Raw genomic sequence first — 24990 nt, forward strand, 5'->3', positions numbered from 1 at the left:
ACCTTGTGTATATATTCTCTGTATTTATTATGTGTATAAAATTAAACCCTAAAAGGCTATCCTTGTGCAAAATACAGATGTGGTCTTTACAATGCTCATAATGTTTTCAGCTGTTAACTATCTGCCTTTCATTTTGCTCTCCAGGCTCAGCTGCTGGACCTGAAATCAGAGCTGATCGGTACTCAGGCTGAGAAAGTCGTACTAGAGAAAGAAGTACACGATCAGCTCCTCCAGCTTCATGCAGTCCAACTGCAGCTGCATGCCAAAACGGGGCAGAATGTTGACTCAAGCTCAATCAAGGCTAAGCTGGTATGTCTAAGCTAAAAGTTGAAATGAGCGACAAAGTTGTCAGTTTTAGTTTTGAATTAATGAGTATTGTTTCGTTGAGCGTTATTTCGGATTAATTTGTTTCAAGATAAATAACTTCGTCAAGTCAATTCTCTTGAACATGACTAGTCACAGAATTCACTATTCTAAATGATCAGAAAACTTTTTTAACTGCTCCCAGAGACTGTGATTGTTTTGGAAGACCAGTTCCCTGGTGGGTTTTTTCAGCTTCTGATATTTAATATTTCACTCCTAATTGTCATTTTTGAGCCTAGAAAATGAAGCCCTCCCTATGCTCTGGCGCTTGCACATAGTCAGTAAGAGACTGGTGAATAATGATAAAGATTTGAAAATCTGATATTCCTCTCTCGCTTACCTGCTTTCCCAGGTAACCTAGGGACATTGCAATCAATTGCTGTGCTATACTTCTGCCAACTGAGAGGAGTTAATACAGGACAAACCAAATGCTGAACCCAAGATACTTTTCACTGGCATAGCCCTATTTCATGCTGTGTACTTTACACCAAACCTTTGGAGTTTCAGAAAACTGTTTTTGCGGGATGACTAACTCCGCTGCATACTGAACCACTGATCTGCTGAATCTGATAATGAGGCATTCCTCAGCTAAGAATCATAATGGCTCTTTCTGAATTCAAATGCTTCCGCTTCGAAGCTGTGCCACTTAGAAATTGTCATGATTTTCCATCCATTAAAATGAATGAAATAAAATCAGATGTCCCTATAATCCAAGTTGCTGTATCCTTGAAATACCTGAATAGACTCTTCTGTAGAAACCCTGTGTAATTGGCCCCATTAATGATCAAGGAGCATTCCATGGGCTTGATGGTGGACAAAGATTTGTTCTGGAATTTCAGGTTCTCTGCATACTGTGGAGTTTTAACCCCACAATGTGTTTTTGTTTTCAGGCAGGTTTCCTACCCTGAAACTGTCCTGATTGGCAAGCTTGGCTCTCTGCCGAGCAGGGAATGCTCTGCCCTGAAACTGACCTGATTGGAAAGCTTGGCTCTGCCGAGCAGGGAATGCTGTGCCCTGAAACTTGATCTGATTGGCAAGCTTGGCTCTCTGCCGAGCAGGGAATGCCCTGGAGGGGACCACAACCCCAGGAGCAGGTAGTGAGACTGCAGCTGTGTTGGCAGCTGGACGAGTATGCAACCACCGTCACATATTTCAGCAGTGTGTCGAGGACTGTGTCGCAAAGAAGACAATATGGGTATTTCCCAATCGGAAACCCTGGCTTAAGGGTTCATTCCCTGCTGAAGTCCCGGATGGAGGTGTTCAAGTCTGACGACCCTGACCTATATACGAAATCCAGGTACTACATACGTAAAGCCATCAGGGACACCAAAAGAAAATACCCGACCAAACCAGAGGCCCAGGCCAACAACATAAACCCACGTCTATGGCGGGCTTAAATGAGATTACAGGCTACAAAGCAAGGACAGGCAGAATCTCGGATGCTGGAGCATCCCTCTCCGATGAACTGAACGAGTTCTATGCCTGCTTTGAACAGTTAGCCAATACATCTGTGCCACCTACCCTAACAGCCCTGGACACACCCATACCCACTATTACTGCCTCAGAGCTAAGAGCTGCCTTCTTGAAAGTGAACCAATGGAAAGCGATGGGCCCGACGGAATCCCTGACTAAGCACTCAAATCCTGCGCTGACCAGCTGCCGAGTGTATTCGCAGACATCTTCAGCACCTCACTTTGCAGCTCCGAGGTCCCCACTTCCTTCAAGAAGACCCACCATAATACCAGTACCGAAGAAGACGGTAGCGTGCCTCAACGACTACCGACCGGTGGCCCTGACATCCTGTTATCATGAAATGCTTTGAGCGGCTAGTCATGAGACGGATCAACGCCAGCCTCCCAGACGGTCTCGATCCATTACAGTTCGCCTGTCGCCGCAACCGGTCCACAGCAGATGCTATCTCTCTGGCCCTACAATCAACACTCGGAACACCTTGATAACAAGGACAGCTACGTCAGACTGCTGTTCATAGACTACAGTTCCGCCTTCAACACCATTATCCCCACAAGACTAATAACCAAACTCTGCAATCTTGGACTTTACCCCTCCGTGTGCGGCTGGATCCTTGACTTCCTCACCAACAGACTGCAATCTGTCAGGATAAGTGACAGCACCTCCTCCACAATAGCCCTCAACACTGGGGCCCTGCAAGGATGTGTGTTCAGTCCCCTACTGTACTCCCCATACACACACGACTGTGTGGCAAGATGTAACTCTAATTCGATCTATAAGTTTGCGGATGATACAACTGTGCTGGGTCGTATCTCAAACAACGGCGAGTCAGACTACAGAAAGGAGATAGATAACTTGGTTGCATGGTGTACCGAAAACAACGTCTCTCTGAAGTGGAGATGGCTGATAGCTTTAAGTTCCTGGGGGTCACCAACAGTCTGCCCTGGTCCACTCACGTTGAAGCAACAGTCAAGAAAGCCCAACAACGTCTCTACTTCCTACGGAAGCTAAAGAAATTTGGCATGTCTGTATCGACTCTCAAACTTCTACAGATGTGCCACGTAGAGCATCCTATCCGGCTGCATCACAGCCTAGTATGGCACTGCTCGGCCCAAGATCCCAAGAAACTGCAGAATGTGCTGAACTCAGCCCAACGCATCACACAAGCTTGCCCCCCTCCCATTGATTCTGTCTACATCTCCCACTACCTCAGGAAGGTAGACAGCATTGTCAGAGACCCCTCACACCCAGGCTTTGCCCTCTTCCAAACCCTTCCATCAGGCAGAAGATACAGAAGTCTGAAGACCCGCACATCCAGACTTCTTCCCCGCAGCAACTAGACCTCTCAACTCCCTCGGACTGATCTGTTCCCTGTAAGACACTATTCATGACGCTCGATGCTGCTCTTGCTCATGTCGTATTTGCTTTGTTTGGCCCTTGTTCTGTACTGTAACCAATTATTTGTCGATTCTTCTTTTCGTCTACTGTGCAGAAAAATACTTTTCACTGTACGGTACATGTGACAATCGGTCAATCAACATTTGTGTAAGTCTAGACTAAGGGCAGATGGTCACTAATACCTGATTGCAGAAGTCACAAAATCACAGTGCAGAAGAGTCTGCACCGACACGTGAAAAACACCTGACCTACCTAATCCCATTTACCAGCACTTGACCCATAGCCTTGAATGTTATGACATGCCAAGTGCTCATTCAGGTACTTTTAAAAGGGTGTGATCAACCCTCCCCTAACACCCTCCCATGCAGTGCAATCCAGACTGTCGCCACTGTTTGGGTAAAATAGTTTTCCCTCATAGTACGCATCCCCCCTCCCAAAACCTTCTACCCCTCACCTTCAATTTGAACTTGTGTCCCCCTGTGACCGACCCTTCAACTAAGGGGAACCGCTGCTCCCTATCCACCCTGTCTGTGCTATTTCTAATCTTGTACACCTCAATCAGGTTTCCGCCAGTCTTCTCTGCTCCAGTGAAAACAACCCAAGCCTATCCCAACCTCTCTTGTTCTATCCCAGGCAACATCCTGGTGAATCTCCTCTACCCGTCCAGTGCAATTGCACCCTTCCGATAATGTGGCGACAAATTGCGCAAAGTACTCCAGCTGTGGCCTCACCATAGTTCTGTACAACTCCAACATGACCACCGTGCTTTTGTAATCTATGTCTCGATTGATAAAGGCAGGTGTCCCATATGCATATTTTATAATCCTATTAACCTGGCCTTCCGTCTTCAAGAGATCTATGCACCAAGGTCCCTTTGTTCCTCAGAACTCCTAAGTGGCTGGTTTAGCACAGGGCTAAATCGCTGGCTTTTAAAGCAGACCAAGGCAAGCCAGCAGCGCGGGTTCAATTCCCGTACCAGCCTCCCCGAACCGGCGTCTGAATGTGGCAACTAGGGGCTTTTCACAGTAACTTCATTTGAAGCCTACTTGTGACAGTAAGCGATTTTCATTTCAAGTGTCATGCCATTCATTGAATACTTCTTTGTTAAATTACTGCTTCCGAAGTGTAGCACCTCACACTTTGGGTTAAATTCCATCTGCCACTTAACCACCCATTTGACCATCCTACCTATATCTACCTGTAACCCAAAACACTCAACTTCACTGTTAACCACCTGGTGAATCTTTGTGTTATCCGCAAACTTATTGATCCTACCCCTCACATAGTCATCTCTGTTAAGTGACAAATAATAAGGGACCCAGCACAGATCCTTATGGTGCCCCACTGGACCCTGGCTTCCAGTCACGAAAACACCTTGTGTCATCACCCTCTGTCTCCTACAAATAAGTTTGAATCCACCTTATTAAATTACCATGTATCCCATTTGCATCTGCCTTCTTTATAAGTCTCCCATATGGGACCTTGTCAAAGGCTTTGCTGAAATCCATATAAACTACACTTCCTCAAAAAATTCAATCAAATTTGTTATGCATGTCCTCCTTCTGACAAAGCCATGCTGACTATCCCTGATCAAACCATGTCTCCTCCAAGTATAGTTGGATTCTCACCGTCAGAATTTTCTCCAATAGTTCCCCTACCACTGCATTAATACTTACTGGTCTGTAGTTCCCTGACGTATCTCTGCAACCCTTCTTAAATAGTAGAACCACATTTACTATTCTCTAGTCTGCCCCATGGCCAGAGAGAAATTAAAAATTAGCGTCAGAGCCCCTGCCATCTCCTCTCTGGCCTCCCACTGGAGCCTGGGTTTGGTGGTGGAATGGCTCTGATGGTAAACTTGATAGGCTGGCAGAAAACGCTCTTGCTCCACCAGGCACAAACTCTACTGTAAAGGCACTTATTTTTTCCAGGTAGCAGTCTTCATTTTCCTTCATCTGCTGTGCTTACCAAGGACTGATAGAAAGGGCAAATAGTATTTAAACAGCCAACTTGCTACCTGGTAGTGGGTGGTGTCCTATCTCGCCTTGCACATCTGACTACATATGGACTACAATTTTGTTGTTTTTAGGCTTTCTCTGAGCAGCACTCTGTGCACATAACTTTCAAAAGCAGTACTTTGCAACTTTCTTCACTTTACTTTGCCCATAAGTGCATTTTATTTTGGATATAGATATTGTTTCAATGTAGTGTTGCTTTATTCACTGAAGCAACTTTTCAGTGGAATCATACAGCTATTAATATTGGAATCTTAGCCCTGTTCTGCTTTAGAACAAAATTCATTGATCTCCTCTTTTAAATGTATTTAGATGTCTGCTACCTTCCTAACTCCTTTCTCTTTCCTGTCCCAAGTCTATCCTTTCATTGGATGAGATGGTAAGTGTTTTTTTTTTTTTTTGTGTGGATTCACTGACAACTATCACTGCCTTCTATCAGTCTTACTCTCTCATTATTACATATGTATATTGTACTGAAACACTGGTTTAACTGTTGGCTGAGAGCACATTACTAATGTGTCCATTCATAATTGTCAAACTTTGATTATTTTTACTGCTGAGCATTATTTTTACTGCTGAGCACAACAATGCTAGATTAAAGCAGTTTTAAAAATAGTTTGGTAAACCTAAGAAAATTGACCATTTCTGTCAGATTAATGCTTTTAATAAAAGAGCAAGTTTTACGGGCAGCACGGTGGTGCGCCGAGGTCCCAGGTTCGATCCCGGCTCTGGGTCACTGTCCGTGTGGAGTTTGCACATTCTCCCCGTGTTTGTGTGGGTTTCGCCCCCACAACCCAAAAGATGTGCAGTGTAGGTGGATTGAACATGCTAAATTGCCCCTTAAATTGGAAAAAATGAATTGGGTACTCTAAATTTATTTTTAAAAAAGTTTTACACATTTTTACAGAAGGTTTTAATCTAGATACAACCGATCAGTTTAACAAAAAAAGGAAATCTGCATTTCAAAGTAATGTTAGCATCAAAAAAAGTTCACTGCACATTTCTTCGTTTGTGTCATTTCTCAGAAAAAGGTAATCTTTATAAATGCTTCTAAGTGCAATGAGTAACCTTTGTCGTTTGAGCTGCATATGATGGTCATAACAGCCACTAGACTTAGACTGTGTGATGCTTACAATAATGTGAGGTTAATTATGTATTCTTCCAATTCCTGCATATTTGCTATTAGTCCATACATGTTTTTCCACAACCTAAGGATTATAAAGCAAGATGGCGAGATGGAGTACATTTTATTGTTTATGTTTTCGTATTGCTAACTTCTATTTTCAAGTTTGAAGCTGTGCTTTACCTATTGGTATTGCAGTCTCGTAAAATAGCATTTTTCTTCTAATTTGAGTCATTTGTCAGAACATTTTGTTGGAGACTTGGGTTGTCTTGTCACATTTGAGCCAAAGTCAGTCTAATCCTTCTTTAGATTTTGACTTTGATTTTGTGCAGTGCAGAGGTATCACAATTTTGGCAATGCTTGTGACTGCTAAGGACACTATATGTTCTAAGAGAAAATGCTGGAAAATCTCAGCAGGTCTGGCAGCATCTGTAGGGAGAGAAAAGAGCTAACGTTTCGAGTCCAGATGACCCTTGTCAAAGGTCATCTGGACTCCAAACATTAGCTCTTTTCTCTCCCTCCAGATGCTGCCAGACCTGAGATTTTCCAGCATTTTCTCTTTGGTTCCAGATTCTAGCTAATTTGCTTTTATACTATGTTCTAATGAGGTCAATTACCTGTGTTGGTAACTAATGTCTATATTTTTCTGGAAAGGAGAAAGAATTAGAATCCAATAAAAAAGAAAAAGTGAAGGAAGCAAAGCTAGAAGCTGATGTCAAACTGCTCAGAAAGGAGAACGAAGCCTTGCGTCGTCATATAGCAGTTCTACAAGCTGAGGTATATGGTGCAAGGTTGGCTGCTAAATACCTGGATAAGGAGCTGGCGGGCAGGTGAGGGGTCACTCTTGATGACTATTAATTTGCAACAGAAAGCAAGGCTGAGATTTTCTGATCTATTTTTAAATTTCTCTATGTTAACTAATTAAACAAATAAAGCAATTTAACTTCTCTTTTCATTTTAAGCTGCAAAGGTGTTATACAATAGCATTCTATTTGAACTGAAAAGTGGAATGCATATACTTTTTCAATGACGAACAATGTATGTTTTATATATAGAGTGCGATTGAACCGCCACACTGTGCATGAAAAGCTGCAGCATGGCCGATAGAAGCTGGGAGACCCATCTCTTGGGATCTACCCAGCTCGCAACACCTTGCGAGATCTAACGCACAAAATGGTGCTATGTGTGGCCCCAGCCGCGCGTTCCCACTGAGGCCCTCTAACCAGGATGCCATTTTATAGCGTTGTATTTCTCGGCGCTACATGCGCCAGAGAATACGCAGCTAAACGCAATCATTATGGGACTTTGTTCAACATGAGAAATATAAATAGAAAATGTTGACAACTCACAACAATGTTCAGCATTTGAAGGTGAAATGCTCACACCTGAAATACCTTACTGTCTTGAGCTCTCACAAATATTCACACTACATTTTCAGCATTTTCTATTTTGATTTCATGGTACAGTTGATGTTCCCATTAAGATGGAACATAGTTTTAACTCGGTCAGGCATTGGTTCGGCAAGCAGGCAATCTTGCTTTTGTTGATGCATTTAAGGGCAAAGACATCAATCTTTCTTTGTTTTTAATGCATTTTATTACAAACATGTATCAAAACAGGTTACAATACATAAACACCTCGGGAAACATACTTCCCAGCAATCAACTGCTGTCTGTACATATTTTTCCCCTTTCTCACCCTGACATCAATCTTTCTAATATTTTGTGTAGAGTGCAACAAATCCAACTTTTGGGTCGAGATATGAAAGGACCTGCTCATGACAAACTGTGGAACCAACTAGAAGCAGAAATACATCTTCATAGACATAAAACTGTTATTAGGGCATGTCGAGGGCGCAATGACCCGAAACGTCCCCTGCCCATACCGCCTGGGCATGTAAGTAAAATTTAAATTTTCAGACTTCCAATTAAAGATAATATTTATTTGTGTGTTAGTTCAAAACTTTCCAAAGAATGAAAATCCTCTGGAGCTGTGCAATTAGGGGATTTATGCATGGAGGCAAAGGGCATGACTGAGGACTAAATTATAACTTTGCAACTTTCTTTACCAAGGAAGGAGATGCTGCTAAAGTCACAGTTAAAGAGGAGGTAGTTCAGTCACTTGGTGGGCTACAAAATACTGAAGAGGAGATATTCTAAAGACTGAATATATTTAATGTTGATATGTCACCAGGACTGGATCAGCTGCATTGGAGGATACTGAATGAAGTAAGGGTGAAAATTACGGAGGCACTGGCCATACTCTTCTAATTCTCCTTCAATACAGGGTAATGCTGTTCATTGGAGAATTCCAAATGTTGCACCCTTTTTGAACGGGGAGTAAGGAGAGACCCAGCCGCTACATGCCAGTTAGCTTAACCTCCGTAGTTAGAAAGTTTTTCGATAATCAATAATTACCTAATTGATAATTCGGGAGCAGGCTCGAAGGGCCAAAAGGCCTCCTGCTGCTCTTATTTTTTATGTATAAACGATAATCTGAGGGAGGAAAAAATCTTGAGTCAGTTGGGCAAATGTGGATTAATTAAGGAAAGCAAGTTTATGTAAAATCCTGCTTAACTAATTTAGTTTGATGGAGCAACAAAGAGAATTGATGAAGGTAATGTGCTGGTTGTGAGAGACATGGACTGCGAAAAGGCATTTGATAAAATGCAACATTAGAGGCCTATCAGCAAAACTGAAGCCATGGGGTAAAAGGGACAGTGGCAGTATTGGTCTGAAGTTGGCTGAGTGACAGCAAACACAGTAGTGGTGAATGTTTGGCTTTCTGACTAGAGGCGAGTGGCTTTCTGACTAGAGGCGAGTGTATGGTGGGGCTTCTCAAGAATTGGCATTAGGGGCACTGTTTTCTTGATCAAAATAATGACCTAGATTTGGGGGACAATTTCAACATTTGCAGATGATCATAAAACTTTAAAGCATAGTAAACTGTGAAGATAGTTTCAGACTTTGAGCCAATACCAACATCCTGGTGGAATAGGCAGGAACATGCCAGATGAAATTTAATGCAGTGAAGGGATACATTTTAGTGAACAGAATGAAAAAAGCAATACAACATAAAGGATATAACTCTAAAGGTGGTGCAGGATCAGAGGGACCAAGGGATGTTTGTGCACAAATCATTTGATAGTGCTAGGATGTGTTGAGAAAGTAGTCAATAAAGCATACATGATCTTGGACTTTATAAATAGACATAGAATACAAAAGCAAGGAAGGTATGGTATGTAAGAATAAATGAACACACAAATTAGGAGCAGGATAGTCTACTCTGCCCCTCGAGCCTGCTCTGCCATTCTGTTTGATTATGGCTGATCTAATTGTAACTCAACTCCACATTCCTGCCTACACCATATAACCTTTCACCCCCTTGCTTATCAAGATGTATCTTTAAGGAGGCTGCAGGGTGGCGCAGTGGTTATGACCCTGGGTCACTGTCCATGTGGAGTTTGCACATTCTCCCTGTGTTTGCATAGGTTATGTCCCACAACCTAAAGATGTGCAGGGTAGGTGGATTGGCCACGCTAAATTTCCCCTTAATTAAAAAATGAAGTGGGCACTCTAAATTTAAAAAAAAGATGTATCCCAAAACACATTGGTTCGGCCACAACTGTTATTTCCAATCTTTGGCACCACACTTTGGAAAGGGTCTGAAAGGATTGGAAAGGATGCAGTAAAGATTACGAGAATTGTTCTGGGAATGAGAGATGTCAGTTGTGAGGGTAGATTGGTGAAGCTGAGGGTGTTCCCTTTAGAGCAGAGAAAGTTGAGAAGAGATTTGATGAGATGTTCAATATCATGAGGAACCTGGGCAAGCTGAGAACCGGAAAACACCAATTTAAGGTGATTGACAAAAAACAGAGGTGGCATGAGGAAGGAGCTGGCTAGAGTTGATTGGAAAAGGAACGTAGCAGGGAAGACAGTGGAGCAGCAATGGCAGGAGCTTTTGGGGGTTATTTGGGAGACACAACAGAAATTCATCCCAAGGAGGAGGAAACATACTAAGGGGAGGACAAGGCATCCATGGCTGATGAGGGAAGTCAAGGACAGCATAAAAGCAAAAGAAAAAGCATACAAGGTGTCCAAGATTAGTGGGAAGCCAGAGGATTGGGAAGTCTTTAAAAGCGAACAGAGGACAACTAAAAAAGCAGTAAGGGGGAGAAGATGAAATATGAGTGCAAGCTAGTTGGTAATATAAAAGAAGATAGGAAGAGATTTTTCAATATATAAAAGGTAAGAGAGAGGCAAAAATAGACATTGGACCACTGGAAAATGTGACTAGAGAAGTAATAATGGGAAACAAAGAAATGGCAGACGAACTGAATAGTTACTTTGCATCAGTCTTCACAGTAGAAGACACTAGTGGGATGACAGTGGGAGGCAGAGGTGAGTGCAGTGGCCATCAGTAAGGAGAAGGTTCTGGGGAAACTGGAGTCTGAAGGTGGATAAATCACCTGGACCGGATAGACTACACCCCAGGGTTCTAAAAGAAATAGCTGTGGAAATTGTGGAGGCATTGGTGGTGAAATTTCAGAAATCACTGGAGGCAGGAAGAGAACTGGAAAGTGGCTAATGTAAGACCGCTGTTTAAGAAGGGATGAAGGCAGAAGATGGGAAATTATAGGCCGGTCATTGGTAAGATTTTAGAGTCCATTATTAAAGATGAGATCGTGGAGTACTTGGAAGTGCATGATGAAATAGGACTGAGTCAGCACGGCTTTGTCAAAGGGAGGTCATGTCTGACAAATCTGTTAGAGTTCTTTGAGGAAGTAACAAGGAAGTTCGACAAAGGAAAACCAGTGGACCTGATTTATTTCGATTTCCAGAAGGCCTTTGACAAGGTGCCGCATAGGAGACTACACTTAAAGGCAAGATCCTGGCATGGATAGAGGATTGGCTGACTGACAGAAGGCAGAGAATGGGGATAAAGGGGTCTTTTTCAGGATGGCAGCCAGAGACTAGTGGTGTGCCTCCGGGGTCTGTGCTGGGGCCACAACTTTTCACCATATACATTAGTAATCTGGAAGAAGGGACTGAAGGCACTGTTGCTAAGTATGCAGATGTAGAGGGGCAGGTAGTATTAGAACATAGAACAATGAACATAGAACACACAGTGCAGAAGGAGGCCATTCGGCCCATCGAGTCTGCACCGGCCCACTTAAGGCCTCACTTCCACCCTATCCCTTTAACCCAGTAACCCCTCCTAACCTTTTTGGACACTAAGGGCAATTTATCATGGCCAATCTACCTAACCTGCACGTCTTTGGACTGTGGGAGGAAACCGGAGCACCCGGAGGAAACCCACGCAGACAAGGGGAGAACGTGCAGACTCCGCACAGACAGTGACCCAGCAGAGAATGGAACCTGGGACCCTGGCGCTGTGAAGCCACAGTACTATCCACTTGTGCTACCGTGCTGCCCAAAGGCAGCATTTGGAGGAAGCAAGGGGGCTGCAGAAGGATTTAAACAAGCTAGGAGTGTGGGCAAAGAAGTGGCAGATAATCATAGAATTTACAGTGCAGAGGAAGCCATTCGGCCCATCGCGTCTGCCCCGGCACTTGGAAAGAGCACCCTACCTGAACCCATCCCTCAACCCTATCCCCACACCTCCACCCTATCCCTGTAATCCCACCTCACCTTTTTTGGACACTAGGGCAATTTAGCATAGCCAATCCACCTAACCTGCACATCTTTGGACTGTGGGAGGAAACCGGAGCACCTGGAGGAAACCCACGCAAACACGGGGAGAATGTGCAGACTCCACAAAGATGGAATACAATGTAGAAAAGTGTGAGGTTATGCACTTTGGAAGGTGGAATGGAGGCACAGGTTATTTTCTGAATGGGGAAATACTTAGGAAATCAGAAGCACAAAGGGACTTGGGAGTCCTTGTTCACAATTCTCTTAAGGTTAACGTGCAGGTTCAGTCGGCAGTTAGGAAGGCAAATGCAATGTTAGCTTTCGTGTCGAGAGGTCTACTGAAAACTTACAGGATACTGTGAGGCCTGGATAGAGTGGATGTGGAGAGGATGTTTCCACTCTTGTAGAGAAAAACTAGAACCAGAGGACACAATTTCAGACTAAAGGGACGATCTTTTAAAACAGATGAGGAGGAATTTCTTCAGCCAGAAGGTGGTGAATCTGTGGAACTCTTTGCCGAAGAAGGCTGTGGAGGCCAAATCACTGAGTGTCTAATAATAATCATTCTTGTCGCAAGTAGGCTTACATTAACACTCCAATGAAGTTACTGTGAAAATCTCCTGGTTGCCACATTCCGCCACCTTTTCGGGTACACTGAGGGAGAATTCAGAATGTCCAAATTACCTATCAGCTCGTCTTTCGTGACTTGTGGAAGGAAAGCCACGCAGACACTGGGAGAACATGCAGACTCTGCACCGACAGTGACCCAAGCTGGGAATCGAACCTGGGACCCTGGCGCTGTGAAACAACAGTGCTAACCACTGTGCTACCGTGCCACCCATGATCTTTTATACAGAGATAGATAGGTTCATGATTAATAAGGGGATCAGGCGTTATGGGGAGAAGGCAGGAGAATGGAGATGAGAAAAATATCGGCCGAATGGCCTAATTCTGCTACTATATCATATGGTCTTAGAGCAAAAACATTTTAAGCAGTGAGTGAGCAGTGGTTTGGAATGCAATGCCTGAGAATTTGGAGGAAGCAGATTCAAGCTGTCTTTCAAAAGAGAATTGGATAATTATCTGAAAAAACATAAACAATGCAGGGCTTTGGATAAAGGATGGTGAGTGGGACTAGCTGAGTAGCTCTTACAAATAGTCAATGTGGAAACTGTGAACTAAATGACCTCCTGTGCAGTGTAACAATACTATAAATTTTATGAATTAGAACCCCAAAGCCAGACATTGAAGCAACTCCCCAGGCTAAAGTGGTGCTCCAGTTATTGGACTTGCATATATGCCCCTAGACATCTCAAATAGTACTGCACACTTGGGCTGTTTATCTGTGACTGCATCTGTCTTTTCATTACGTTTTTGCTGTTAGGAACTTCATATTACTGCCAAGACTGTATAATCTTGATTGTTAGTTTGCCTGTACTGCTCTTATTTAACTTTCATAAGAGCCCTCAAAACCAACTGAAAAGCTTAAATTTTGGCACATGATAAGCCCGTTTAACATTTTGAAACCATGCTCAGTTTAGGGTCGATTAACATTTTTCCTTTTCCCATGTTCCTGTCTTTATCTAATTCCAACCCATTTTCCCATCTTTTCCCATGCTTTTTTTTTTATAGGTGGGACAGTAAGTTGCAATGAGGAAATAACCTTACAAATGGATATAAATAGGTTAGGTGAGTGGGCCAAAATGTGGCAGATGAAGTTTAACGTGGATAAGTGAAGCATCCATTTTGGTCAGAAAAATGGAACAACAACTTATTATCTAAATGGGGAGAGACTTTGGAATACTCCATTGCAGAGGGATCTGGGTGTCCTCGTGCATGAATCGCAGAAGACTAGCAGGCAGTAAAGCAGGTAATAAAGAAAGTGAATGGAATGTTGGCATTTATAGTTAGAGGAATAGAGTATAAAGGTAAGGGAGTGTTGTTGCCATTGAACAAGTCATTGGTAAGACTGCACCTGGAGTATTGTGCACAGTTTTGTCCCCTTATTTGAGAAAATATGTAATGGCATTAGAGGCAGTTCAGAAGAGTTTCACTGGATTGATTCCAGAGATGAGGGGTTTGTCTTATGAAGAGAGATTGAGCAGTTTAGGCCTATAGCCTCGAGTAGTTGGAAGAATGTGGGGAGATCGAATTGAGGTAAATAAGATGATGAAAGGTGTGGATAAAGTAGATGTGGAATCATAGAATTTACAGTGCAGAAGGAGGCCATTCGGCCCATCGAGTCTGCACTGGCTCTTGGAAAGAGCACCCTACTTAAGCCCAAGCCTCCACCCTATCCCAGTAACCCCAGCTAACATTTTTGGACACTGAGGGTAATTTAACATGGCCAATCCACCTAACATGCACATCTTTGGACTGTGGGTGGAAACCGGTACACCCGGCGGAAACCCAGCAGGCATGGGGAGAACGTGCAGACTCCGCACAGACAGTGACCCAAGGCGGGAATCGAACCTGGGACCCTGGAGCTGTGAAGCAACTGTACTAACCACTGTGCTACCATGCTGCCCTGTGGAAGCTTCCTCTTGTGGGGCATTCTAGAACGAAAGGTCATAGTCTCAGGATAAGGGGTAGCAAATTTAAAACCGAGATGAGGACTAACTACTTCTCCCAAAGGGTCGTGAATCTGTGGAATTTGCTACCCCTTATCGGTGGATAAGGGGTGTTCGGTGGATGCTGCGACAGTGAGTAAATTTAAGGAGGAGTTAGACAAATTTTTAATTAGTAATGGGCTGAAGGATTACAGAGAACGGGGAAGATGGTGGAATTGAGGCCATGATCGTTTTGAACGGTGGAGAAGTCTCGAGAGGCTAAATTGCCCACTGCTGCTCATTGGTTCTTTCTTCGAGCATAAGAACTTTCAGTCGAATTCCACCTTCCAGCTTCTGATCTGTAGCCCTGGAGGGAAAAGCACTTCAAGCACAAATCTGGTGTTCTTGATTAATAAGGAGATTTCTTGATTAATAAGGGGATCAGAGGTTATGGGGAGAAGGCAGGAGAATGTGGATGAGGAAAATATCAGCCCTGATCGAATGGCGGAGCAGACTCGAAAGGCCAAATGGCCAAATTATGCTCCTCCATCTTGTGGTCTTATGGCCTTATTTTCTATTTTAAGTAATTGTCAAGTACTATTTTTAAATGTTTTGATTAATTTCATATTAATATTCACTGTATTCATTGTAGAACAGGATGAGGCACTTTTGCCTATCTGATCCATGCTGGCTCCCTGGAGAGCAAACCAGTCCAGAAGAGCAGAATTAGGCCACTCGGCCCATCGAGTCTGCTCTGCCATTCAATCATGGCTGATATTTCTCATCCCCATTCTCCTGCCTTCTCCCCGTAACCCCGATCCCCTTATTAATCAGTCAGTCCCATTCCCCTATGTATCCCCATAGAATACAACACAAATGAATGAAATCGGCATCAACCTAGGTACCAGAAATGACAACAGCGAACCCAGCCCTGCAAAGTCCTCCTTACTAATGCCTGGGGGCTTGTGCCAAAATTGGGAGAGGTGTCTTCGAGACTAGTCAAACAACAGCTGACACAGTCATACTCGCAATATCACACCTTACAGATAATGTCCCAGATATCACCACCTGTCTCACCAGCAGGTCAGATCCAACAGAGGTGGTGACACAGTGGTATACATTCAGGAGGGAGTTGCCCTGGGATTCCTCAACATCAACTCTGGACCCCATGATGTCTGGTGGTACCAGGTCAAACATAACAAGGAAACCTCCCGCTGAGTAACACATACCATCCACGTCAGCTGATGAGTCAGTGGTCCCCCATGTTGAACACCACTTGGGAGGAACTACTGTGGGTGGAAAGGACACAGAATGTACTCTGGTTGGTGGACTTCAATGTCCATCACCAAGAGTGGCTTGTTAGTACTAACACAAACGGAGCTGGTCGAGCCCTAAAGAACGTAGCTGCGGCAGTGGTGAGGAAACCAAAAAGAGGGAAAAAAGTACTTAACCTCATCCTCTTTTTTTATTTTTAGTTCTTTTTTAAAATTCTAATTAAGAGGCAATTTTAGCGTGGCCAATCCATCTACCCTGCACAACTTTGGTTTGTGGGTGTGAGACCCATGCAGACATGCGAAAAATGTGCAAACTCCACACAGACAGTGACCTGGGGCCAGAATCGAACCTGGGCCCTCGGTGACGTGGGGCACCACCGTGCTGCACCTTGAACCTCATCCTCACCAACCTATCTGCTGCTGATAAATCTGTCCATGACCGTATCGGTAGGAGTGGCCACCGCACAGTCCTTGTGCAACAAAGTTCCGTCTTCATATTGATGATAGAACCATTGTATTGTGTGGCACTACCACCATGCTAAATGGGCTTGACTTCAAACAGATCTAGCAACTCAAGGCATCCATGAGGCGCTGTGGGCCATCAGCAGCAACAGAATTGTCAGAATTACCGTCAAGCCATGAAATCAACCCTGGTTCAATGAAACGTGCAGGAGGGCATGCCAGGAGCAACACCAAGCATACCAAACAAAAATCAACCTGGTGAAGCTCCAACACAGGACCGAAAATGAAAGTTTCCATTGTCTTCAAGGATCATAGACTGCTCTCCCCTTTTGATAGAGATAGTTAACTGATGGTGATGTCAAAAAATATACATATTTTATTAGATTTTCAGTTTTTTACAAGTAACAAATAACACAACAAAAGCAATAAACAATGCAAATCAGGTACAGAACAAGAATTATTGCAAATATAGGAAAAAGAAAATAATTTAAACTCCATACCCCAAATCCCTATCAGCCGACGGTGACTAGATCTTTAAAAAAGGAGATAAATGGTTGCCATTTCAGGTGGAATCTCTCAACAAAGCCCCTGTTCTCCAAATACAAAAAGAACATTTCATCCCGTCCAACCAGAGGCGCTGGGTGGTGCGAGGGACTTCAAACTGAGCAGAATCACCTTTAAGCTATCAGTGGAATAAAGGCGGTAAGGTCCACCTCTGTCCCAGGGTGAACTACCAGAGAGTCCGAAACCTCAAATCTGGCCACCAACAGGCATGGCTGTAATTCTAATCAGAGAATAGAAGACATAGTGTTAAAGAAGGAAAGCCAGAAGCTGGCGAGTCCAGGGCAGGTCTAAAACATATGCATGTGATGTGCAGGGCGAAGTGAACAATGGACACATCTGTTCACAACTTTTGCAAAAAAACACCCATCCTTGCCTTGGTCAAGTGTGTCCTATGTAGCACTTTGAACTGAATTAGGCTTAACCAGGCGTATGAGGATGTGGAGTTGACCCTGTATAGGGCCTCTCTCCAAACCTCGCTTTTGAGTGCAGGGTGTAGTTCCCATTTCGCCCTCACCCCCGTTCAGTGGGGAGTGATCAGATAAACAAATGTGGCCATATAGGACTGAGGTTGAACCCCCCCCCCTTGCCCGGTTGAGCCGAAGATAGACTCCTCTCTAGTAAGGTGAAAGGTGGAGCCAAAGAATAGTAAGGGAAAGCCATACGAGTGACATTGCGAACTTTAACTGAAATTTATTCGTTAAAGCTGGCAAACCTCTTCTCCATGAGCAGGATGCGAAAGATCCTGAGTCCTTTCAATTTCCACAAATTACCAGCCCCGAAAGGTAAGAAAAAGTGGTTATTACAGATAGGAGCAAGTGAAGACAAGGACAGAAGTTTAAAATGTTGTTGGAACTGGTTACAGATTCTAAGAGAGGAGACCACCACTGGATTTGCGGCAAGTCTAGTGGGAGAAAAGGGCAATGGTGCAGTAACTATGGCTAGGAGAGTGGATGTAGTATAAGAATGAGCCTCCATTTGACCCAAGATTGAACCAGGATTGCTGACCCACAGTAAGCATTTTTGGACATTGGCGGCCCAGTAATAAAAGAATAAATTTGGGAGGGCCAAGTCCCCTGTTTGTCTTTCCCTCTGGAGTAGACCACTGCCGGTTCTGGGACTCTTGCCTGGCCAGATAAAAGTGGATATTAATTTATTAATCTTAACAAAAAAAGGATTTGGGTAGGAAAATGGGTAGGCATTCAAAGAAAAAGAGAAATCTAGGGAGTATGTTCATTTTTATTGTTTGAATACTGCCAGCCAAAGAGAGAGAAACATTGTTCCATCTCTCGGTCCGTTCTAACATTGCTCATCAGGCTGGAATGATTTGATTTGTGGAGTGAGGCCCAATTGTGGGCTACCCTGTAAGATCTCTTATTTTCTAATAAGAGACGATGTCCGATGGTAGTTTGAGATTGAGTATATTGCAAAACTAGGTTAGTGCACGTTCAAATACAAACAAAAGAAACACAAACCCAGCAGGGCAATGGAAAGAGAACATTGGAAAGAGAACAAAGAAGAGAGAGAGAACACCACATACACCAAGAGCTTTTTAACCTGCACTTTCTGGTACTGCCTTCCTCTCTGCCCTGAATTGGCTTCCAAGTTATGAATTGTGACTTCTGAATGGTGCGCCGTACCAGCACCCACAATGGTATCTAACTTGCTGACTGTGCACCTTTGCAATCTGGATCCTGAAAGGCTGGTGTAACTTTTCACTTTTATCACTGCCAAACTGCAAATGTATAATCTGACATTTGACTCCGAACAATACAAGCTTGTATTTCATCTCCAACCCAACTAATTCAGATTTTGTCATGGGAGTGTCCCTTTAAGAAATGTTTTTGTCTTATCACTTGGCTTCAGTAATGTCATTGTGTGGTGGTGCTGGGCTGAGGCTCTCTTGAGTTTTTATTTTCGCTTTGAGTTTTGGAGCTGGTTTGTGGCTCTGAATTTTTACTTTCGTTTTCATATTTGGCTGCTGTACTCAGACAGAGAAATATTTTGACCTGTGTCTCTATTTTCAATTTTAAAGAGATATTCCAAGGAAGATACCCAATGATTATAGTTACCTACTGTTTTGGTAAAAAGGGTTTTTTGGTTTATGGGATCTTGTTATTGAATTGGAACAGTTAAGGGGGAAATCATTAAGGGTTATACATAGATTACTGTAGCTGTGTGGGGTCTTTATGTTTGGAGTTGCAAAAAGTTTTTACTGTGTGTGTTTATACAAATGTTAACTCAATTCTTAGAATAAAGCTTGTTTTTTTGAGTAAAAGCGTCTAAGCATTCTGTTGAATAACACCTGAAAGGCAGGCTCTTGTGCTCATCGTAACCAAAATCAATAAACAGTTATAGGTCAGGTGACCTCCATAATATACTTTGGAGTTTTCTAAACCCTGGCCCATTTCCCCACACACCTTGACCCCCAAGTAACGGCAACTTGTACGGGAGAGGCGAAAGGGTAATATGTCTAAATGGGCTCGTCTTCCATGGGGTTAATCGAAAAAAGACGAATCCGACAACAGGAGGGCGATAAATCACTTGGTTGCATGGTGAACCGAAAACAACCTCTCTCTAAATGCTGGAAAGACCAAGGAACTGATCATCGACTTCTGGAAGCGTAGCACGACACACACTCCCGTCTGCATCAATGGCTCCGAAGTGGAGATGGTCGATAGCTTTAAGTTCCTGGGGGTCACCATCACCAATAGTCTGTCCTGGTCCACTCACGTTGATGCAACAGTCACAAAAGCCCAACAACGTCTCTACTTCCTAAGGAAGCTAAAGAAATTTGGCAGGTCTGCATCGATTCTCACAAGCCTCTACAGATGTGCGATCTGAGATATCCGGATAGAGAGAGCATCACAGCCTGGTATGGCAACTGCTCGGTCCAAGATCGCAAGAAACTGCAGAGTGTGGTGAACTCAGCCCAGCGCATCACATAAGCTTGTCACCCCCACATTGATTCTGTATACAGACAGACAGACAGCGTTATCAGAGACCCCTCCCACCCAGGCATTGCCTTCTTCCAGACCCTTCCATCAGGCAGAAGGTACAGAACTCTCAAGACTCTCGCATCTAGACATAGGAACAGCTTCTTTCCCATAGCTACAAGACTCCTTAACGACTCCCTTTCAGACTGATTTGTTCCCTGTAATAACACTATTCACGACGCCCAATGCTGCTCTTGCTCATGTATTTGCTTTGGCCCCTTGTTCCGCACTGTAACCAATCACTGTTTGTCGATGTACCATTTGTCAATGTTCTCTGTTGACGATTCTTTTGTCTACTATATACGTACTGTGTACGTCCCCTCGGCTGCAGAAAAATACTTTTCACTGTACTTCGGTACATGTAACAATAAATCAAATCAAATCAAACATTCACTCTTGCCTAGATTTAATTTGTAGCCAGAGAAGGAACCAAAGGCTGTCTTCACTACATCATTGAAGGAGGGAATTGGATCTGTAATGTATAAAAGTAGGTAATCTACATAAAGTGATACCAGATATTCCACCCCGTACCGATTATTACCTCTTCATCGAGAGGATGTATTGTCAGGGCAAATAAAAGTGGAGAGCGGGCAGCCCTGCTAGTGCCCCTAAACAAGGGGACGTAGGCAAAATATAAAATATTTGTGTGAATGCTGGCAGTGGGGGCATTGTATAGTAAGCAGATCCATGAGGCAAATCTTTTGGCCGAATCCAAATCTTCCAAAAATTTCAAACAAATAATCTCATTTTGCTCTGTCAAATGCTTTCTCTGTGTCTAGAGATGCTATTACCTCTGAGTTGGACACAGAAGAGGGAGAAAGTCTAACATTCAAGAGGTGACAATATTAGCTGGAAACTGACGGCCCTTTAAAAATCCTGTTTGGTCCTGTGAAATTATTCTTGGAAACAAGGTTCCAACCAGATCACCAAAACCTTGGCGAACAGCTTAACATCTGCATCTAAGAGCGAGATGGGTTGGAATGAACCATATTCGCTCGGGTCCTTGTCCTCCTTAAGGAGCAAGGAAATAGAGGCTTGAATAAGGATTGAAGGCAGCAACTGTGGGTTAGGGAGTCGGTGAACATATCAAACAGCAAAGGTATGAGTTATTCCAAAAATTTCTTCTAAAACTCGATCGGAAAGCCATTTGGGCCAGAGGCCTTATAAGCCTGCACGAGACCAATGCATTTTAAAATCTCTTCAGGGCAATGGGGAGCCCAACTACCTACTCTTGACTATTAAAACAGATGTTGGATGGGCAGACGGTCCAGGAAATCAGCCATGATCGACTTGTCTGCGGGAGGCTCAGATTTATACAGGTCACAGTAGGAAGATGAAAAAGCCGCCTTGACCTGGAGAGCGGCGGATTCAAAGTTACCACCCAGGTTGAGCATCTGGCGGATCTCACGGGAGGCCGATTGAAGTTTAAGTTAGTGTACTAAAAGACAATAGCCTTCTCCCCATATTCGTAGAAAGTACCCCGGAGTTCTGGAGCAGACGTACGGCCTTGTTGGTGGTCAGTACTGGGCCTGCATGCATATAATTCCGGAGGGACGAATAAATACTGGTAATCTACCTCTAAATGGTGTTCGCCAGCGTATGCTTATATAATTTCTTCATCTTTAGTTCATGTGCACTATAAGAAATAATCTCCCCCCTTCCCCCACCACCATTACCACCGCCACCAGGACGGTCTTAAGAGCCTCCCACAGCATGGTAGGGGAGATGGAGTTGGATCTATTTAATTTAATGTAGTCATCAATAGAGGTGGACAGGCATGTAATAAAAATTTTTTCAGCCAACAAAGTAGCATCCAACCTCGAGGATGTACGTTGGGTGAAGCCGGACTACAGCAACAGATTAGCGAAGTGTGGGACGTGGTCAAGAGATTGCACGTGGTAAGGTAAAGTCGCCATAGTCCCAGATGACCATAGGCTGCTTTTTCCTTAGAGGGAGAGCTGACTGGTGGTGATTTAACCTGAGGATCATCCCACCTCAGGCAACTTTGAAAGCGGACCTTCATGAATAACCTCAGCCGGTACGGCAATTGAACCCCTGCTGCTGGCCTTTCTCTGCATCACGAACCAGCTGTTGAGCCAAGTGAGGTAAACCAACCCCCAACTCAACCGCCTCTGCCGATGGGAGGAGAGCCCTTTCCAGAATGATAAAATGAATGCGACAGTACATGGTGAACATGAGAGAAAAAGGAGAATTCCCTGTCATTCTGATGTAAAAAAAAAATGCCAGGTGTCTACCTGTCCCATCTGAGCCATGACGGAAGACAAACCCCTGGTCATCACCAATGGGACATGAGATTTGTGTTTTGAGCAATCCAATTTTGGGTGCAATTTCATTCGCCTCTTAAAATAAGATCGTGTATGTTAACGTTGGGGAGGAAGGTAACAAAGAGTTGATGAAGTTCACATCATCCCAATTAGGAACATAGACGTTAACCAGAACTATCGGGGTGTTCAATAGGGAGCTGCATACAATGAGATATCGACCGCTTGGGTCAGCCACGATTTGGGATGAGGAGAATTGGACTTTTTGTTGATTAAAATCGCCGTACCCCTGGCCCTGTTATTAAAACTAGAATGAAAAATTTGCCCAACCCAACATGGAAAACTTGACCACCAGTAGTTCATGTTATAATGACAACTTAATTTAAAAAGGAATTGGTTAAGTATTTGAAAAGAAAGAATAAAACGGAATATAGGGAAATGGCATTAGAATAGACCAATTCAGTCGATGGGCTGAATGATTCCTGCAAGTTCTAAATCATTTAATGAATTCCTACAGCTCTAATTATGTTTCACATATCTCTTTGAAAGCAATTCATATAGAAAAGCAGCTTGTATTCAATTTGTGGGCACCACACTTTACTGGGGATGAGCATCATATATATTACCTATGTAAACAATCTCTAGCAGTGCTAGAATTCTTGAATAATGAGAATTCTGTAACCAAAATAATATTGTTGCATTCTTAGCTTCTTAAATTGAACCCATGTTTTTAATGATTACTCTGTCGGATTGTTTGATTGCAGTCACTAATTTATCATTGGTTGTAACAAGATTAGATTTCACTAAAGCCTTATGTTCTTAATGGTTCAATGGGTTATAAATCATTTCAGTCAACATTAAATAAAAAACTCTAAGCCATCCACTTTTTATTTGACAAGTGAGTATAATAGTGTTAAGCATATTTTTTCAATTGTACATTCTTCCAGTAAGAATTTAAAGGCTATTACCTTGACAACATATTTTGATTTTCATGTTCAGAAATTTACTGTTTTTCTTCCTGAAATAGGGCCCAGATATCGTAAGGAAGAACCAAGGTGTTGGGCCAATTCGGAAAGTATTGTTGGTCAAAGAGGATCATGAAGGCCTTGGCATATCGATTACAGTGAGTCTGCTTTATCGTTTATTTTCTGACATTTAATAATAATAATAATAATCGCTTATTGTCACAAGTAGGCTTCAATGAAGCTACTGTGAAAAGCCCCATTCCAGCGCCTGTTCGGGGAGGCCAGTACGGGAATTGAACCCGTGCTGCTGGCGTTGTTCTGCATTACAAGCCAGCTGTTTAGCCCACTCTGCTAAACCAGCCCCGTATACATTTATACAGCTATCTAGTTGGAGTACGGGAAAACATCAGTACGGATAGAACAGAGATTTGCTGTTTTTTTTTCTATAGTTGGCTTGATGCAGAAGCTTCATGCGTATTAATTTTGGGAAGCCTAAATGGTAAATATTATTAAAGGTAAGTTTTCCATTAATCGCAGTGAAAAGAACATGATATGGAGTATATCCTGAATCTTGTAATATATGATGATTCTGAGCAATAGTATGTGGGGCTCAAGATTTACTTGGCAGCTGATACATTTTTTTCAAATTTTTAGATGATGGGCAAGTATTGATTGTGACAACAGTGTAGCAGTCATCACCCTAACTGCCTCTGGCATCCAAATTGTCACCTGTGGGACACATGATGCCTACAAACCCTAGATTATAAATCACAAAGCACAGGCTTTTTAGTTTCCTGTGGAGTTGTTGAAATTTGATGAGCTGGAGGTTTGTAAACAGCGGTTCTTGTAGCTGTTGCTTTATTGGTGGATATCAATATCTGCTGTCCACAGATTGAGGTACATGCAAGCTAATGAGAATACTTAGTTAAGCAGAGTAAGAAGTCTTACAACACCAGGTTAAAGTCCAACAGGTTTGTTTCGGATCACTAGCTTTCGGAGCACCGTTCCTTCCTCCGGTGAGCTTAGGTAAAAAGCTTAGAATCTCTGGTTTCCATATACACTGCAAGAAGTATGAATTATGTTTCATTTGTGAATAGAATGTATGTATCTCCGACTTTTAATATCACTCAAGCTAACATTGATGCTGCACACAACTTTGTTTGGTTAAAAAATAAAGTTGTAACTTGTGGTATTGAAAAAGTTATGTTGTGATTTGCCAATTGTTGTTTGTTCTGATTGGCAGCTTATAGGACAATGCATATTGGCTAATACAACAATTTTACCTATTAAACACATATATGTAGAGAACAGCATCTTAACACTTTATGGAAAAGTTATAGTAAGCAAGAACAAAGGCTATGGAGAGGATGCGAGGCAAGTTTGAAGAAAAGGGTTTTAAGGAAGCTTTTGAAAGTAGGATCATGGTAAAATGAAGGGGCTTTTGCATGGAATCCAGAATTCCATTGTGGCTAAGTAGCCAATGGTGATTGTGTACAGAAGAAGGGATTGAGAAATTAATCAGTATTTGTAGAATGGATGGCGTGCAGGTATGTACAGCAGAAAATATTGGTGAAGTAGGAGGGTGGATGAGGGCATGAAGAGATTTGAATAAGGAGGAGTGGATCCACGAGAGTAAAGGAAGTTAGTGAAGTTTGGAGAGGATGAAATTGTTGGTCAGTGAGGGAGAAGACGGGCATGTTGTGGTTTTCAATTTGGTAAGTAGTTTGCAGAGGAATGAGAGGACAGCTCAGCATATTCAACAAGTTGCACCTTGAAGTAATGAAACATGGACTTGGGGGTTGGCAGCAGAGTTTTGGGAACAGAGGCAAAGAACACTCTGGAGGTTGAAACAAGTTAGGAGTTAGCAATGGTAAGAGA

General features: G+C 43.1%; 1 protein-coding gene across 3 annotated transcripts in view; it reads left to right on the forward strand.

Annotated features, from left to right (window-relative positions):
- The window catches only part of gopc (golgi-associated PDZ and coiled-coil motif containing), a 74296-nt gene that overhangs the window by 34521 nt on the left and 14785 nt on the right, over nt 1-24990 (forward strand). For 2 of the 3 annotated variants that reach the window (XM_072499400.1, XM_072499398.1), the window contains exons 2-6: nt 145-309; nt 5602-5625; nt 7024-7199; nt 8100-8265; nt 23175-23270. In XM_072499400.1, coding sequence (XP_072355501.1) covers nt 145-309; nt 5602-5625; nt 7024-7199; nt 8100-8265; nt 23175-23270 — 627 coding nt within the window. The remainder of the gene's footprint in view (nt 1-144; nt 310-5601; nt 5626-7023; nt 7200-8099; nt 8266-23174; nt 23271-24990) is intronic. The other variant, XM_072499401.1, reaches the window with a different exon arrangement.

The sequence above is a fragment of the Scyliorhinus torazame genome, chromosome 4 (genome assembly GCF_047496885.1).
Source record: "Scyliorhinus torazame isolate Kashiwa2021f chromosome 4, sScyTor2.1, whole genome shotgun sequence".
NCBI lineage: Eukaryota > Metazoa > Chordata > Chondrichthyes > Carcharhiniformes > Scyliorhinidae > Scyliorhinus > Scyliorhinus torazame.